General features: G+C 37.9%; 1 protein-coding gene across 2 annotated transcripts in view; it reads right to left on the bottom strand.

Moving 5' to 3' along the window:
- Nucleotides 1-2247: 2247 nt before the first annotated feature.
- Nucleotides 2248-19397, bottom strand: part of Col28a1 (collagen type XXVIII alpha 1 chain) — a 197379-nt gene continuing 180229 nt past the window's right edge. For both annotated transcript variants that reach the window (XM_033758283.1, XM_033758285.1), the window contains exons 34-35: nucleotides 5044-5233; nucleotides 2248-3537 (exon numbers count right to left, since the gene is read on the bottom strand). In XM_033758283.1, the coding sequence (XP_033614174.1) occupies nucleotides 3365-3537; nucleotides 5044-5233 (363 nt within the window). In that variant the 3' untranslated portion in view covers nucleotides 2248-3364. The remainder of the gene's footprint in view (nucleotides 3538-5043; nucleotides 5234-19397) is intronic.

Genomic DNA, 19397 nt, shown 5'->3' with positions numbered 1-19397 from the left:
TGAATATGCTACCTTATGTGGCTAAAGTGAAGTCACACCTTGATGTAAGAGGAGAATGACCCAGAGGTAGGAAGTTTATCCTGGATAACTCACCTGGATCCCATCTTTTTGCATGAGTCCTTAAAAGCAAAAAAAGAAAGAACCTTTCCTGACTCTAGTCAGAGAACCAGAGGACAGAAGCATGAGAGACACCTGACCTGCTGTTGTTGGACTTAAAAACAAAGGAAGGGGCCACAAGCCAAGGAATGTGAGTGGCCTTCAGATGTTGGAAAAGGCAAGAAAATGGATTTTCTCCCAGGTCCCCTAGAAAAAAACACAGGCCCACAGATACTTTGATTTTAGCTGAATGGGGCCTACATCAGGCTTTGGAACTATATAACTTTAAAATAATATACTTTGATGTCTAAGCCCAGCAAATCTGTGTTATAGCAGCAAAAGAAATGAATGCAGCTATGCCCAATAAAGTGCTAAGCAGCTCAGCTTGTGATCAGTATGTGGAATGGAGACAAAGCCAAGAGCTTTGGGTCCTCAGTGTTTGACATAAGTGATAGGGATAAAAAGGCACCACGAGTGAAGAGGACTTCTGAGTGTCCTTGGGGTAATACCATTTGGTTAGCCACCAGAAACAGGAAAAGAATGTTTCAAAGGAACAAATGCCCACATCAACATTGCAACATTTTGTGTATCAAATTTTTTGAGGGGTGGGAAGGTAAAATTATGGGAAGGTTTAAAAAGTAATATTAATACTTCTGTTCCTGTCAATATAGCAGCCTACATATTCCAAAGGGTCTTTCTACTTTCCAACAATGTATGGTAATTGATACATAGTTTATGTGAATTTCAGGCCTTCCAGGAAGTAAAATGATACTCAAATCCCTTCATCCCACCATAACAACAAAAATATAGTAGAGACCTTTTTATGTTGCTCACACTTTTAACCCAAGGATAATAAAAAGTAAGTTAAGCAAATTTTGAGATATCACCAACCAGCTAATAGAATCGTAAGGAATTACCAGGCACAAAGATGGGAGTCTAGAGAGGTAATGCCAGTACTCAGTGATTTTTGTCCTGGGGAAATTTTCCTTCCAAGAAAGGTAGCTGAGAAGCTGACAACAAAAACAAGGAACAAAAGGCACCAGCCATTAAACTTAAGACAATTCCAAGGAAGCAGGGGAAGGCAAAAGGGAGCTGAGAGGTAAACAGACACGCTCCAATAATATTAGCAACGTAGATACAGAGCAAAGAGCTAGAATTTGCAGTACATACGAACTCCAAGGATTCAGTAAGGAAAGTATTAAAATTTTTAAAATCTTCCACAGTTATAAACACGTATTTCATAGAGGCAGCTCCACAGATGGAAGCATGATAAGTTGTCACCAGGGAACACTATCTTAACACAAGACACATTTTGCACTCATCTTAGCAAAATTAAGAAGTCTGATAATACTAAGTATCAACTAGAATATCAAGCAATAGTAATTTTTATGCCCAGCTGGTGAAAATTTATAATAAATTGGTTCAAACACTTTGGGGAAAAAAATCAGTATACATACTATATACAAGCTTTGAATATTTACAAACCCTGCCACCCAGAAGTTACTTTTGGCTATACACCCTAGAGAGACACAAGGGTGTGCTCGCAGACATATGAATAAAAGCATTCATCACAACACTGGTAAAACAGTAAAAAAAAATCGTGTTGATCATAGTAATGGTTAAATATTGTGTATATTCACACAAATATCATACAACTGTGAAAGTAAATATATATAAGCAATAATGTAATGATCTAGCAAATTTTGACACAAATTTTCTAAAGATCAAAAACCTAATAAACTAGGAATACATTACTCTGGGAAAACACATGAATTATTTATAATATTTAATGAAAATAGCAAGTTGCAGAATACTAGAGTACAGCACCATTTTTAAAAAGCTCTAAAATAATCAAGACTAAATACCTATTGTTTAGTGATCCATAGGGATCAAGTGTAGTTTTACATGTAAAATTACACATAAGAACCAATAGCAACAAAGAGTTCAAATTAGAAAATCTAGAGCAGGGGTCTGTGGTGGAAAGGAACACACAGGAACTGCAATAGAATCAGCAAAATTTGATTCATTCTTGGGCCAGGGATTTAGCTCAGTGGTTCTGCCACCTGAGTTGCAAGCACAAGGTCACGAGTTCAAACCCTGGTACACACACACACACTCACACACACACACTCACACACACAAAAAAGGTTCATTCTCTAGGTGATGAGTTCACTGGTGTTTATTTCATTCTCACATTTAAAAATTTACAATCACGTTGCATATATTCTTTTGTAGCATCAGATATTACATAATAAAAATTTGCTTTCTCCATAAAATTGTAATATTTTTGCTAAGATTGCCACTCTAGAAACACATTTTTAAGGAGTTGAACTTGAATGAGCCACAAGCCTGAATGGAAAACAATGTCCTGTGAGATGATACAGACAAATGCTGTCTGAGCTCAGCTCAGGACTAATAGTCCGACTTCATATCACGAAATCATTATAAGATGACGGACCCAACCCGTCAAAAAGCCCCCAATTGGTGGCTCATTTTCAGGGTAAGTCCTATCTTTAAAATGCTTTGCTCAAGAGTAGATGTGGGATTTATGTGGCTGTTGACTGCAAAGTGCCTTCTAATTCTATCTCCAACAAACTCAAAAGTCCCACTCACATATTTGAAGGAAGAATACAAAAAATTGGTTTTATTTAAATATAAAGTTTAATCACACAATGATGGCTTTGTTACCAGACATATTGGAGGATTGGGAAGGGACAGTTTAGAATGCATTGACCTAAGTAATTTTGACTCAGATCAGTTTCTTTCTGCTATCACTTTTAGGGCAACTGTGGCAAAGACCTACCCTAACGATAACCCCTCCTAACTCAGCATTCAGGCGCACACACAGCCCTTTGATCTTCAAACCTAAGTTCTCCTCCACCAGTTGCCTTTTGCTATTGACAGGGTAGTGAGAGTGACAGGGGAGAGGGGACATGTGCAGGGTGGGGTTTGAGACAACATAATACAGCCAATAGGAATTAACAGGCATCAGAATCACACTGCAGGCTGTGAAACAGAGCTGTATACAGAAGTTAAACAGTCCTGAGTCCAAATTCCCAGTTCCACCATCTTTTAGTTAGGTGACAGGTGACGAGCTACTAAATTTGTCAGATTCTTAGCTCTCTCATCTGTGTAGGAGTTAATGTACCTACATTGCAGTTTCAAGTATACTTATAAATTATAAATGCTTAGTACACACGCCAATATGGTGCTTCCTTTGCATTGTGTTCTTTCTAGATTTTTGATAGAGACAGGTAAGTTTACTTGCTCACTCCTTCATGCAGACATCTTCACATTCCTTTTCACTGTTGAATCGATTTCCTGAGCCATTACAGCCACTGAACCAAAAGCGGGCACAGGAGTTGACCTGTTTGTCATAATACCATCGAACCACATAGTCACCGCAGTTCCCAGGCTTCAAGGGTTCCAGACATCTCTGATCTAGGGTGAGAAAAAGATACACAATATTACCAGAGGGAAAAAATGTTACTGAAGTGATGCATTATAAAAGCTTTATGAAGTTATTTAAGTAATTTTTTTCCTATGCATACTAACAGATCAATTAAGAAAATTAGTGAAATAATTCATAATACTCAAAATATTCTGCCCACCATTTGACACTCTACTATTAGATATTCACTCCTTAGGAAACAAAAGCTTCTGATCTTCATGAAATAGCATTGAAATGCATATCTTCCTGAAAGCATTATAAAATGTCACTGACTGAGATTTTTGTGGGGATTCACTGACAGAAGAAAGATAAGATTACTTTCATTTACTGTGGGGTTTTATTTAAAACCCAACTTAATAGTAGAGAGACAATGGCTTCAGCCTTCTGGACACATCCATTCTAGCTGGTTCACAGAAAATACCATTATGATTACACTGTGCCTATTAAAAAAGGAAAACCTTTTAAGATACTGAAAAAGTAAAAGGAGCCTCTATTCTTTATTGAAGGACAGCTCTTACAGAACACTAAAATATGACATGACTTCTTATGTCAGTTTATAAATAAACTTCAAAAATGCAACTATTATAGGAAAGCAAAAGAGAACCGTATTGTGGTAATGAGGCTCCTTTAATCACAGAGCTGCTCATTTGTTAAATCCATTTTTATAGAACAACACTCCATATTGCCTTGATTCCTATTTCCTATGTGAGGATGTGATTCCAAGGAGAGAATGTCTAGAACAAAAGACCAAGTAGATAATTGCTATGTAAGACTTTTGTGAGATAGTTCATATGTCATAAGTTTCACCTCTCTATAGCAGAACCAGCCCTTCCTCCATTTCCCCAGACTTAGAGTATATCTTGAATCATTTATCAATTATTATGATAAATAGTAGTATTTATTGATATTACCAACATCATGATTAATAATGATTAATCATTTTCAAAAACTGACCTCTAAATCTACATCTCCTACAAAGCCTCTTTAGGCAAAATGGAAAGGAACAAACATATTACTTCTGTTCTTAAAAACAAAATAAATAATGACTAATGTATGTCTTGTTTTCAAGACAATCTAAGGTTCTTGAGGACATGGATATTATCTTTCTTAAATATTTTACAAAACAATGTATATAATGATGTCTTTTCTGTATGTATCAGCTCCATGGAAAACTTGCTAATGGAATCAGAATCTGAATTTCAGTATTTTCTTTCTTTTTATATGATCAAGGGAAGGGCATGTGTAAGAAAACAGGGAACAGCTGGAAACAGGACAACACAATCTTCTGTAAAGGTATTCAAACTAAAATAAGAATTTAAAAATTTTATTATCAAATTTATTCTACAGCCATCTGGTTTCAGATTCTACATATAAGTCAGCGAAAAATATCTTTGTCTTCCTTGTTTACAGCCTTAATGGATGAGATTTAAGAGACCATCTTCTCTGTGCCTTCCTCTCATGGGAAATATGGCAGTTCGTTGGAAGATATTTCTTACCTTTGTACAATAAATTTTCCATCTCTGGTGTCCAAATTGGATTTGGAGTTCTGGTTCTCATGTCACCAGAGGTGCTCAGTGATGGTCCAAGAGTGGTGGCAACTTTGGAGGAGGCAGTGGTGGCCAAGCCATCAGCCCAGGTAGGCTCTGGAGACTCATTTTCTTCATCCTGGCCTGCAAGGACACTGAACTACACACACACACACACACACACACACACACACACAAGGTTCAGCATTATTGTAACTCCTTAACTCAGATATCAACTCTTTCAAATGAAGGCTCAAGAAATAATGCCCCTCCTCTACATCAGCATCCTGGGAATGAATCTAGATTGTGCATTTTCCCACCACCTTGTGTAGGTGTCTGTACACACCCATGTACTACTCCCAGGCATGGATGCTTTTGTGCCAGAACTTCCAGGGAGATCTGCATGCAGGGCATGAAAGATGTGAGATGGAGAAGGGTTTATTTTCTTCATTTTTTGTTTAGTCTTTGCTATAAGGAATGCAATCAGGCCAGAAAATTTTCATGGCTTTTTCTCTCCATTTCCTAATACTAGAAATCTTGAAAATGTAATCAGCTATAACAAAACTAACACACTTTGAGGCTGGCAATTGAAGTGGCAAAGGTCAATAAGACAGTTGATATAAAAATACTAATAGCAATCACTTGCCATCTCATTTGACTGCTTTCCTAATCTCAGCTGAAAACACCTTTTGACTGCCTGTCCTATCATCCCAACCCTCACTAAATCCAAATGCCATATAGTGCTTAGCTTCTACAAAAATTGTCTGATATTGTCTGGCATCTAATTCACAAAGTTTATAATTTCAAAAGCAAATTGTCAGGACTTAAAATCTCTAGATTTTATTTAAATGTATGATATATAATGAAACAGGAAGAAAAGTGTTTTGCTTTTAAAAAAGGAAAGCCATGTCAGTTTTCTTGACCATTATCAGGAGCTAGGCAAACACTCTGTGGGAACAACTGTGCTCTCTTTTTTTTTCCTGGGACTAAGCTAATTGTTCACTTGAATTGTGAGCCAGTATGGACATTTGTCCTTTCAAAGCCCCCTCTTTTGAATTTATTTGCGTTTTGTAGCTTTAAAAAGGTGAATCAATGCAGTCAGTAGTTTTTTATCCTTTTCTACACAGGGTTTCTGACAAATTCTGACCAGGGCTGTGTGTCATCATTCACTGTCCTCTGCCATTGAAGCTGTTCTATTGCATTTGATTCTGCACACAGACATTCACACACACACACACACACACACACACACACACACACACACACACATTCTAAAAGGGCTAATTAACTCTATATTTGATGTATGTATATTTTTATTGTTATTAAGTACTAGCACGTAAGTCAGAGCACTTATTTCTCTTAGTTTAGGTTGTCAGCCCTACAGTAATTTTTTGGCGGTTCCAAAACACAACCTTTGGTACAAATGGAGGTAAAACTGTACATTCCCTTAGTCTGATCCTCTGTGGAACATGGCAACTTGAATATCAACTTTCGTTACAACAACACAACTAGAGAACTTCAACGCTAGAGAAAGACCCTCAGTCCCCCATTCCCCACTAGGAAGAACGGAAAAAGACCTGGTCTCAGACAATGAACACTATTGTTTTTAGTTTTTGCTTGCACATATGTCATTTTGAGAAAGAAACAAGCATTTGAGAATCAGTTTATCAAAGGCAGAAGCTAACTGATATTAGTCTACGCTTCAGGTATATCATCTGAAGAGCGAGAATGTTTCTTTGCCAAAGTGCTCTGTGAAGCATAGTTTTCTTAAAGCAATTCACTCAGCCTTGGAGTCTTGAGTCCTGCAGCCTTATAAATTAATCTCTACCTCTTGTGAGTATGGGACTATTTGTTTTCTTTGTCATCATATAACCATGTAGGAATTTTGATCACTGCAACATTACACCACAATTTAGAATAAGCACAATTAACCTTGTTTATAAATGAAAATGTCATCAATCTTCTGGATGAACACAATTTCAGATTATTTAAACAAATGCACAATTTGTTATGGTGTGCAATTTCTATAACTCTCTCTCCTATTATAAAAGCAAACATGTACATGGAAAGGAACTTTAGAAAATATGAACAACCAAAGAGAAGAAAATAAATAGAAGATGTAATTCTACCTCTGAGAGATATCATACTAGTTACTGATACATTCTCCCAGTCTTTTTTTCTATGTGTATAGATTTTTAACAAAAAAAAAACAAAGGCTGTATGTTTGGTTTACCATGTGAGATGCTGCTTATTTTTTATTTATTATACTATGATCAGAGCATGTATTTGACTGTGACTATAACACTATTTCAAATATAGAACACACACAATCTAATGGCCTTTAGGGAAATATATTTCCTTTTTTCTGTTATAAATCTCACGGCTATTTGCTAGGTTAATGAACATATATATTTAAGTCTTTTGAGAAAACCTTTTCTCCAAATACTTTTTTTTTTACAAATTTGAATGCTCATTTCCTTTCCTGAACAATCACCATTTATTAGATATTCTGATTGAAAAATTAGATTATTGCCAGTTTGATGGGAGAAAGCTTTTTCATCTGATCTACAGAGCCTGCACAAACTCTCTCCTCGACCAGTTATACCCTGGCCTCCCCCTACTTCCTTTCCCAACTCCCCATTTCTCCTTCCTCTTTGTTCTGCCTCAGGCTCTCAAATCAACCCCTTCACAATATCTCAGGAAAAGCTGGTCTCTCCCTGTAAAGTTTTGATATCCAGTCAGTACTCATTCTCCCCTGCTAGAGAGTGTACAGTACCTTCTGACTCTCCTACGCTTGGCCCCAGTTGTATAGAATTGAACCTGCAATCCTCTTCTACATCCCGCCCCGAAATATGTCACTTTTGCATACTATTTTGAGCTAAGGGCAGTTGACACATAAGAAAAGCTGATCCAAGAAAAGCTCTCCACCCTCTCCTTATTTGCCTAAAAGCAAAACATAAATGTTTAAAGTCGCACCCACCTCTCTACTAGGAAGCATAGAGTTAATCACTGAAGACAGCCCTAGTCCCAGCCCAGAGACAGTGCCAGATTTATGTAGTCCTTGTGTTGTGCTAGTTCTTCCATATATTCGCTTTCCCCTAATTTGCTACCCTAGAAGCCCAAAGTCCTTTTCCTTTGTCTTGTCACCATCTGCAAATGTATTTTTCTTTTGGTTAGGATGATGCACAAGCTCACAGTGCTCTCTGCCCCTCTGCATTATTCGTCATGGAGTGTTCCTGTGCATTATGTGTGCTGCACCTTAATACGCTTACTTGTGCTCCTCTTGTTCATCTGTCTTGTGTCTGTCAAATTTAAAGAGCTCCAGACAATGAGCTTAAGAGAGTGGAGGAAAGAGAAAAATGGTCCTTCTTTCCACTGTCTTGTATTGTTTTCTATTTCAGTTGTATAAATATCACATTCCTGATAAGAGAAATTAAATTATGCCACTTTTGCTTGTTTTCTTACTTTTTCTCTTTTTTCTTTTTATCTCTGTAAATAAGAAAATAGTAGCTACTGAACAAATTCACAGTGGGTTGGGGTCTATTATAATCATCTGCAGGTTGAACTTAATAAAGCACAGGGCACAACAGAAAAAGACAACTTTGGAGGATCCAAGTCCTCTAGGCTTTAATGTCATCCTTTGTAAAATAAAAACAAAATAAGATTAGATCCTAACCCAGCTTCCAACTCTACGACTGTATCAAGAAACAAACTTAAATGGCAGGATAAACACCAAATTCATGCTAAGGGTTGCCTCTGGACAGAGGACAATGAGCTCTGGGAGAAAACTAACTCAGAATTGAACTGTGAGTGAACCAAAGGAAACCCTGGTGATTCACAGGGGACGCTCAGGTATTTGTTATGTTGCTTTGAAAAATCAATGTTAAAACATAAGCCTGCCCACAGGTCTGCACATCTCTGCTCCGGCCTTGAAGAAGTGGGTGGCCTCAGCTCCATCCAGGGGTTCACCATAGAAAAAGTACAGAATGGGAGTCTAGGGGGACGTCCAGGGCTTCTGCACACAACTGGATGAGCAGATATGTTAATCATTCTGCTCTAACAGCTGCAATTTGAGTAGAGGAAAACATACCCAGTGCAGCATTCCCAGAACATGAATGCATAAGCTAAGAATTGCCAACCAGGCAGCACACCATTCCAAAACTTTGGTTTTCATTTCTGAACACTTTCCTCATAATTTGTTGCCCAGAATCTGGCATATATTATAGACAAGCTCTTCAAGTCTGAGCTCATGTCTATTCTGGATGAACGCTAATTATCCTGTGCATTATCCCTTGTATTCAGACTTAGCATTTTCCAAGCAGGGAGAGTCACAATTTCTCCTATTTGGGTGTGAAAGATTCTGCCACTGTCAGAGGGCTTGACAACCAGTGCCTTCCAAGCATTACTGCTCAGGAGCCCTTCTTGAGAGATACCTCCTGGGGAACAAGAATGCTTTGCAAGTATTTAAACTGAAGGCTTTAATTTGCATTTCAAGGTTGTAGAACTTGGGAACCCATTGAGCTTGGGCTGCACTTCTGTGAAGGTGGAATTCAGGCTTTTCTATTCGGTTCCAAGTAAACCCTCTCAGAGCTTAGTCTAATGCCTGCTGGTATGGCATTGCCCAGCAATATTTTCGCCTGCTGTGATTGTGTGCTTTAGAGCACGAAGAATATTCTTGTTTTATAGATAAAGAAATGGGAATCGTAAGAAACAAAAATGATTCGCCCCATGTCATACAGGTGTCAGAATTTACTTCTAGAATGTCATTCCTTAGGGAATAACATGATAAAAGAAGGGCCAAAATGTATACTAGATTAAGTAAGAAAAAGATGTTCAAAAGAAAGGGGGAAGTGGGGGGGATAAAATGAGAAAAGAAAGAAAATATGGAAATGGGGCTTTCATAAATAAGGAGAGGAAGAAAGATTGAAGGGAGAGGTGGGGAACAGGAAAAAAATAAGAGGAGTCAAGATACATCATGTTCAGATACAAATTCCCTATGATGAATGTGGTCATTATGTATATTGAAATTATACTTATAAAATTAAAATTAGAAAAAGGGGAAAGATGTCCCCTGCTCCTGGGTAGGAAGAATCAACATACTGAAAATGGCCATACTACCAAAACTGCTATACAGATTCAATGCAATACCAATTGAAATTCCAACACTATACTTCACAGAACTAGAAAGAAGAATCCAAAAATTCATTTGGAACCAGAAGAGACCTAGATTAGCAAAAGCCATACTAGGCAGCAGACACATGCCAGCAGGTATAACAATTCCCAATTTGAAACTATAATACAAAGCCACTGTGATAAAACAGCATGGTACTGGCAAAGAAGCAGACCTGAGAATCAGTGGAACAGACTGGAAGACACAAAAACAACTCCAGATGCACTCAGCTACCTTCCTAATGGGACACTTAGCAAATAGGAAGAAAAGGACCAAAGGTGTAAGGACAGTGAGAAGGATACAGAAGGGGGAATAAGGGAAAAGGAAAAAAATATGAGAAAATGTAAAAATGGAATTAAAGTGTTTTTAAATGGGGAGGGGATGAGAGGGTGAAGTCACAGATTAAAATTAGACCCTTATCTGTCACCATGCACTAAATTAAAATTCAAGGGGATTAAAGATCTAAACATAAAAACAAAAACACTAAACTTGCTGGAAGAGAAGTTAGACAGAACTCTTGAAGACATTGGCATAGGAAAAGACTTTATGAACAAATCCTCAGTAGCATGGGAACTAGCAGATAGAATCAACAACTGGGATCTCATCTTATTAAAAAGCTTCTGCACTGCAAAAGAAACCATCAGCAGAAGAGACAATCTACAATGTGGGAAAGTCTAGCAGATAAAATCAACAACTGGGATCTCATCTTATTAAAAAGCTTCTGCACTGCAAAAGAAACCATCAACAGAACTAAGAGACAACCCACAATGTGGGGAAAACTTTTTACCAGTTGTTCCTCAGACAAAGGACTATTATCTAAAATATATAAAGAACTCAAAACAACCAGCCCTCCAAATATAAAGACCCCATTCTAAAGTGGGCATCTGAAATGAACAGACACTTCTCAAACAAAGAAGTAAAAGCAGCAAGTAAATATATGAAAAAATGTTCCACATCACTGGTCTTTCAAGAGATGCAGATGAAAACAACACTGAGATTTCACCTCACCCCACAAAGAATGGCTGCTATCAAGAAATCACACAATAACAAATGTTGGCGGGGTTGTGGGGAGAAAGGAAACCTTCTCCATTGTTGGTGGGAGTGCAGACTGGTGCAAACACTATGGAAGTCAATAAGGAGATACCTCAAAGAACTAGGATTAGAGGTTCCATTTGACCCAGGCATCCCTCTGCTGGGTATCTTTCCAAACGAATTAAAAGAAGCATACCACAGTGATATATGCGCACCCATGTTTATAGTGGCACAGTTTATAATAGCTAAAAGTTGGAAACAGCTGATCTGCCCATCAATTAGAAAATGGATAAAGAAGATGTGTTTTTTCTACAAAATAGAATACTACTCAGCCATAAAGAATGAGAAAGTAGATTTATTCATAGTTAAATGGGTACATTTTGAGGATATACTTCTTAGTGAAATAAATAAGGCACACATATGCAAATACCTAATAGTATCTCTGGTGTGAAAAACTAAAATATTACTCAAGATCCTAATGGGACACTTAGCAAATAGGAAGAAAAGGACCAAAGGTGTAAGGACAGTGAGAAGGATACAGAAGGGGGAATAAGGGAAAAGGAAAAAAATATGAGAAAATGTAAAAATGGAATTAAAGTGTTTTTAAATGGGGAGGGGATGAGAGGGTGAAGGGAGGGTAGGGACAAGAGGAAAAAATGAGAACCAAGACCTGTCATGTAAAGGTACAAGATCCCAGTAATGAATGTAACTGTACTGTCTACCTAGAATGTACCAATAAATTAAATTTTAAAAAATACATAAAATTAGAAAAAGGAATATACAACAAAATTGGTGAATTAAGCAATGATAATTTACTTTTAAAATAAATAAAAGATGCCAGGCATAGTGGTGCACTCCTTTAATCCCAGCACTAGGGAGGCTGAAGCAGAAGGATTGCTGCGTGTTTGAGACCAGTCTCAGCTACATAGTGAGACCCTGTCTCAAAAAAACAAAAAATAAAAAATAAAAATAAATAAATAAAAAGATCACATACATTAAAGAGAGACATTTTATTTTCAAAAAAATCATAGAATGAGAAAAAATATAGTTGTTGAACCTCAGGGAATAAAGTATTTAGATTCATCACTGAGACTATAAACCAGGTTTTCTGACTATCCTGGTACAGTATATTTCTTCTACATCAGTGTGCAATGTTTTCGTTGTGGTTTCTTTTTCCTCCATATGCTAGAAGTATTTTATATTCTAAGGGTAATAAACCTATTATTAGCATTATACAATATTTACATAGCAACTTCACACAGCAATACTAATGATTAGATAACATATAGGATTTTATCAAGAATTTGTTTTTGACCACTATGATGAGTATTAATTTTCTTTCATACATAAGTAAATTATAATATTGACTAAGACAACCATATCTGTATATATAGGAAGTCAATGCTACCTATGAATAATTGTGTCTGATTTTAGAAATCAAGTCAATTTTTCCATCAGTGGAGAAACTAAAGACTAGTCTTTGTCCCATCCATGTCTTTTGTACTTTCAATAGCATTGGTTATAGCTTTTTGAGTTGGTTACTTCGTTTAACAGTATGAGTAAACAGCCTACAAAATTTCCTTTTATACTTTTATTTTTTGTATTCTGTAAGTTTAGAGCATTCAAAGGAAATATAGACACACTCATTTATGTTATTTCTCCTACTAACTCTACTGTCACAGAGGCTTACTCCTAAATTAAAATATGCACCATGATAAAATATGAACCACAATAGAATTATATGTGAATGACATAATGTAATGGTTAATTTTAAAAAATAAAAATATGTAAGTGACACCATCAAGAGGCAATGAATAAATGGGAAATAATGAAGAAAAAAGAGATAGGAAACAAGTTATGTTTCCTATATGATACTATTCATATAAAAATACAGTGGACCCTCCAGTTATGACCGGCCTGACACAGGAACAACTTTGGTTACGATAGTTATTTTAGTTTTAATTTATGACCTGGTTATGACCTGAATGCCGGCTGCTTGTGCTTCCAGATGGTCTCAGGTATAGATTTTAACCCTTAAAAGGTTATGGAAGTAATATTACAACATTCTTTACTGTGTGGGGTTAATTGAGAAATCTTGGGCAAATGTTTTTCTAAGGACCCTGAGATCTGCCTGTATACAGGAGAGAAACTTTGAAGGCTGTACAGAGGAGCCTGAGCCTTCAGTTGACCAACCTGAGTTACAACCTGCCCTCTCAAATTGAGTTCATAAGTCAAGAGTCCACTGTAAATGAGCAGGTCTTGATCTAAGAGAAGCAAGTTATGGATGAGGAGAGAGATGTATAGCGTAAAAAGAGGGATGCTAAGAGCAGACCAAAGAAGTCAGTGCCAGTGAACGTGCAAGACAAAGTGAGAAGAGAATGACAGATTCATTCCAGGTTTCTTATCAGAGACCTGGCTGGTTAGTGGGAAAGCAATCTTTCCAATGAAAAGGAAATTTAGGCTATAAAATTCTTCCAATGAAAAGGAAATGGTGACTATGTTCCTTGATGAATGCCTGTGGAATACCCAGAATAAGGTGTTCATCTGTCATCAAAAGGGAGTGTGGGGTCCAAGAGGAAGGTTGGACTAGGAAGCCAGATTTAACAGCAGTGGACCTATGTGGAAATGGACGCAGTGAGGATGTGGAAAAAGAGAAATAGACTGAGGGAGGATCTCAGAGAAATTTGTAGTTTAATATTCAAGGAATAGGCAGAGAAAGATAAACGCAGTCCGTGACTACAAAGTAATACTCTCAGGGGAGAGAAAAAGTGAAGACTCTCAAAATCAAGGAAAAGTTAAAAAAAAAAAAAACAAAGGAAAATCCATGGTGTTATATGCAAAAGAGAAATTAGGTAGAACTATGGCAAGAGGATTGGCAATCAAGAGGTCATTGGTGACTTATTTTTAGCAAGAAGTTAGCGGCATAGTGAGGCAGTAGCCTGGCTTCAGAAAGTTTCCTAATGGGAAATGATGAGCTGAGAGGGAAGACAGTGTCGGGGAAGGAGGAAGGGAAGACAAAAAGAAAGAGGCACCAGAGACTGGCCTGAGTCATAATTTTATTATGAAGAGATAGAGGTAGGACATTAGCAAGAACATGTGGGCCACGGGAGAGCTAGGGGCATTCAATAGGGGCGTCTGAACCCGATTTACTGACACCGGAAGGAGAGAGAAAAGATGCCAGAAAATGGCACAACAGTGAAGCAAAGACCTGAATTTGGAAGAGACAGAAAGGAACAGGTCTCAGAGCACAGGAATCGCCTTAGAGCTAAGAACAAAACCCAGAGCCAGATTTGGGGATGAAGGCGTTCATCTGACTCTATCATTCACTAATTCTTTCAAAAATTGCCAGGGGAGCCTGGTCTCGAAAGCAGCTTTATTTACACGTATCATGGGATGGAATACGAATGAGTAAGCACGGGGAAAGGAGACTGTGAGAGGGAGAGAGGGCGAGACGGAAACGGAAGTGGACAGTGGGCAAAGGGAGGGTGGAGCCGCCAGCACGTGGTCACTGCGCTAGTTTTCAGTCCTGTACAGTGGAACCAAATACATGTTTTGGTTTTCTTTTTCATGGAAATGAGCAGCCAGCATCCTAGACTTATGCTGTCATTGCCTGTATCAGGCACCATCAGGAAGCAGAAAAGGAAGACACAGATCCTCTCTCTCTGCCATTACTCTTCCTCCAGCTAACGCAAGAGCTGCCCAGAGGGGTCCTTTCCACTGGCCTGGCCATCTCAGTCTTCAGGTTGGTTGCTGGGAACCCACAGTGCAAGAATCTGGAAGCGTCCCTTCTACAGAGAAGAAAACCTTGCTGCCAGTTCTCTAAGTTACAGTCGGAGAACAATTTTTCATAGTACAAAAATGAGAAGATTTTAGAAAGATTCTCTTTCCTTTCTACTTCTTCCAAGGGAAAAAATCTAAAATATTACTACAAGAAACCAGCTGCACTGAATAAATACCCTATGCGCTGACATAATTTATCAAGGCATTTAAAATGACAGTGACTTTCTTCAGGAAATTCATAAGCTTATGGGCTTAATGGGACATAACTGGATATAACCAATTGGCCTAACATGATGTTGATTTCAATTTATTGCATTGCTCCCATTTGTAATTCTTAATCCAACTGATAAAGTCAAAAAGAATAGAGGAAGAGAAAATGTTATTATTAATCCCATAAAACATAATATTTTATGCATATTATATTTTTATAACAGTACAACTGCTATCTTTAATTTTTTTATTGTGCATGTTAGTGATACATAATAAATACATTCATAGCCGGGCATGGTGGCTCACGCCTGTAATCCCAGCACTCGGGAGGCTGAGGCAGGAGAATCACTGGGAGTTCAAGACCAGCCTGGGCTACATAGGGAGTTCCAGGTCAGACTCAACTACATAGTGAGACCCTGTCTCAAAAACAACAACAACAACAAATAATAATAAATAATTCATTGAGGGGTCCTAGGATATAAACATGTTACTCCTTGATTCTTCTTGTCTCTCCGTTCCCTCCTCTCTTTCTCATCTACCCCCAACCTCAGAGCTCTTCCCATCTCCACAAAGGCCAACCGATATTTTTCACTGAAGAAAACCTTCAGATTTCTCTTTGAGCCCGATAATTGATAATAGTATTCATTACGTCAATAAGCAATTATTGAGCACTTACTATGTAAAGTCTTATATTATTAGTAGGACACAAAGTTTAATTGGGGACACATTATTTCCTCAAGGAATTTAAATCCATTAGGAAAGCTGAGGAACATACATAAGTAATAATTAATGATATAAGATGCAAGAAATTCCAAAAGAAAGCATAAGTCTCCCCAGATTTTAGAAGAGGGATTGAATAGAACGAAAGCATATATTTAGCATTCCAAGACCAGCCTATGAAAGAAACAGAGTAGGAGGCTGCCTAAGTATTATGAAGTTAGTAAAGCTGAGCTTTCTAGTTCCCTAGTCCCAGCGTACTTGTTCCCAGATCATTAAAGTTCATCTAACCAGGATCAGGTCTCATTCCACAGTCAGACATAATTCTTCAAATGTTAGTCCTTCTCTGAGGGGGAAGCCACCGACTTAGATTTCATACTGCAGTATTAGTAACTGATACATTTTTCTCCTAAGAATAGATTGTGGTAGAAAGAAAAGGAAGCAGGAAGGACAGGGGTGAGTGTCTTAAGGGAGTGATAAAAGGGACAACAGAGGAAAGAAGAGGAGACACAAAAAAGGGCAAGGGGATTTTGAGATCATTTCTCCTTTTTTGCAGCACTGCCTCGAGTAAGCTCTAAAACAACTTGAGAATCTGAAAGTTTGAACAAATCCATTTGATTTTAAATGCTTGAATAGTGCAATTATACTTATTAAAGATAGATTTCTATTCAGAGAAATAGAAATATGCTTTTACATTTGTGTGTATATATGATAGAAAGACGGATAGCCTAGAGACTTTCAGTACATATACGTATTTTCAGACTATTTATTAGGAAATCAATTGTTTAAAAATTCAATTGTGTGTTGGTTCTTCTTCAAAGTGAGCCAGAATGAGAAGGCCTAGTGACAAGAGAGACTACCCAAGAAGCTCCAGTTCATTGCAGGCTCCTACTGTCTTAAATGCTCCCTAGAGAAACTTACCTGAGATTCAGTTCACCTCCATTAGCTCTCAGTGTTGTAAACCCAAGCTACTTTGGGTGTATTAGTCTAATGCCATTGCCCCTGTCCTAGTCACCACTAACTGCATCTACCATATCTCTAACAGCACCTATCTTTCAGGGTCACAAGATTTCTAGAGACTGACACCAGAGGCATAGGGTCTCACTGGTCCTCATTCTGTATTACCTTTCTTGGATGTTCCCCTAGCACTTTACAATATATAAGCTAAACATTATTTTCCTTTAAAAATGTATCCTTCCTCTTGCAGCCTACATCTCAGTACATGGTGTTTCAATCCAACCTGTCTCCACAATATAGAACCCAATAATTACAAAAACTCCTCCTTCTTTCTAATCTCCAGTCCATTCAGTTACTGCCAGGCATGGTAGTGCACAGATATAATCCTAGCATTTGAGAAGCTGAGGCAAGAGAATTGCCAGCCTGAGTTTGAGACCAGCCTGAGTTACCTAGTGAGAGCCTGTCTCAAAAAAAAAAAATCTGTTCATTCAGTGAATCCTGCTATTCCACCCTAAAAAAAGCTTTCCATTCTGTGTCTTTTTTTATTCCCACTGCCTCTGCCTTATTTTAGGGCTTTATACTCTCATCTAGATTATCACAATTTACAGCTCAGTCTCCACTTTCCTGCTCTTCTCTTCCAAGTTACCTTCACACTCTGAACAGGGCTATTCTTTCTGTGAGTCAGTCATAACCATATGGCCCTTGCTTTATAATCTCTGCTATTTCCTGGCTGGCTGGATGAAGGTCAAGCTCCCAACTTGACACAGAAACCATAAAACTAGTCCTTATCAGTGACTCTCACTATTCTGCCACACATACTCTTAAGTACAGTTAGATTGAACTTATTATCTTCTCTTGAAATATCAAGAATCTGCCTTTTGCCAACTTCTCCTTTGAAAAACTCTTAGCCATTATCAATTCTTGATCAGTGTTACCTTCCGTGCGAAGCTTTCTGTTTCTGGGGATTACATGTTTGCATCCCTACAAAATTCGTATACTGAAACCTGAATCCCCAGCGTGATAGCATTTGGAGGTGAGGGCTTGGAAGGTACTTAGGTCATAAGAAGGAAGCCCCCATGAATGGGTTTAGTCTCCTTTAAAAAGAGTTCTAAGAGACATGAGTTTTCTCTCAGCCCTGTGAGAACATAGCAAGATGGCTGTCTATAAACTGGGAAGTAAACCTTCACCAAACTCTAAAATTCAGACTCTTCAGTCTTTGGAACCATGAGAAATAAATGTTTGCTGTTTAAACCACCCCAGCATAGCATTTTTAGCCTTAGTCCAGCTGACTACATTACTTCGCATTACTCTCCCTGAAATTAACTGTACTATCTCTTGTACTTCATCCACAGCTCTGCTGAAACTCGTAAAGCCTATGTACATCTTGCACATATCTATTTCTCTGACAGACCATGGACTTCTCTCAGGCAGGAGCTATATCTTAATAAGTACCACCTAGCAGAGCAGTAAATGATCGATACACATTACTGGTCTTAATTTAGCCAAAAAATGTCATTGAGCAGTTACGAGGAAGGACTTAGTTCAGCCATGACTGACTTGCTGGATAAAAACTGAGCTCACTCTTTTTTATAAAGACTTTAGGAAATATCGAAATATATAGTAGGAAATTGATTGTTTACATGGATTGATTAGAAGAGGCCCAACATGATAAGACACGAGCAAAGTGGTCCAAGCTCAAGAGGAGGTAGTGTAATTACTGTCTACACTTTACTTTAAAATCCAGGCCAGAGATGGTGGCACACACCAGTAATCCCAGCACTTGGGAGGCTGAGGCAGGAGAATTGCTGTGAGTTTGAGACCAAGCCTGGGCTACATAGTGAGTTCCAGGTCAGTCTCAACAACATAGTGAGACCCTGTCTCAAAAAATAAAATTTAAAATAAAATAAAATACTTAGTATATGCTAAGATCGGCAAACCCATGGACCAAGTATCAGTCTCCATCAATGTATTTATTTATTTGTTTGTTTGTTTGGGGGGTACCAGGATCGAGCTCCAGTCCTTGTGCTTGTGAGGCAGGCGGTAGAACCACTGAGCTAAATCCCTGACCCTCCATCTACTTTTGTAAATAAATTTTTATTTTGTTTTGGTGCTGGGGATTGAGCCCAAAGCCTCCAGAAGGCTGAGTACATACTCCACCACCTCTATTATTCTAAGTTTTATCAGAACATTGCCATACTTATCCCTTTAAGCATTATCTATGGTGATTTTTATACTTCAAAGACAGACTCAAGTAACTAGTAATTGAGTCATCCAGAAGCCAACAGTATTCAGTAATGTGACACCTTACCAAAAAAGTGTACTGGCCTCTGGTATAGCACAGGTGGTATAAATAAATCAGCAGGTGTGCTGCTTTCAAAGCAATTCAGTGGATGTCTTATATTTATTAGAATGATTCATTTTGAAGTCAATTAGTATTTAATAAGATAGCTATGTTAGA

Source organism: Fukomys damarensis, unplaced genomic scaffold (genome assembly GCF_012274545.1).
Source record: "Fukomys damarensis isolate Sample0158 unplaced genomic scaffold, DMR_v1.0_HiC HiC_scaffold_4, whole genome shotgun sequence".
Classification (NCBI taxonomy): Eukaryota; Metazoa; Chordata; class Mammalia; order Rodentia; family Bathyergidae; genus Fukomys; species Fukomys damarensis.
The sequence above is the reverse complement of the archived record's forward strand: the minus strand, read 5'-3'. Positions and strand labels throughout refer to the sequence as shown.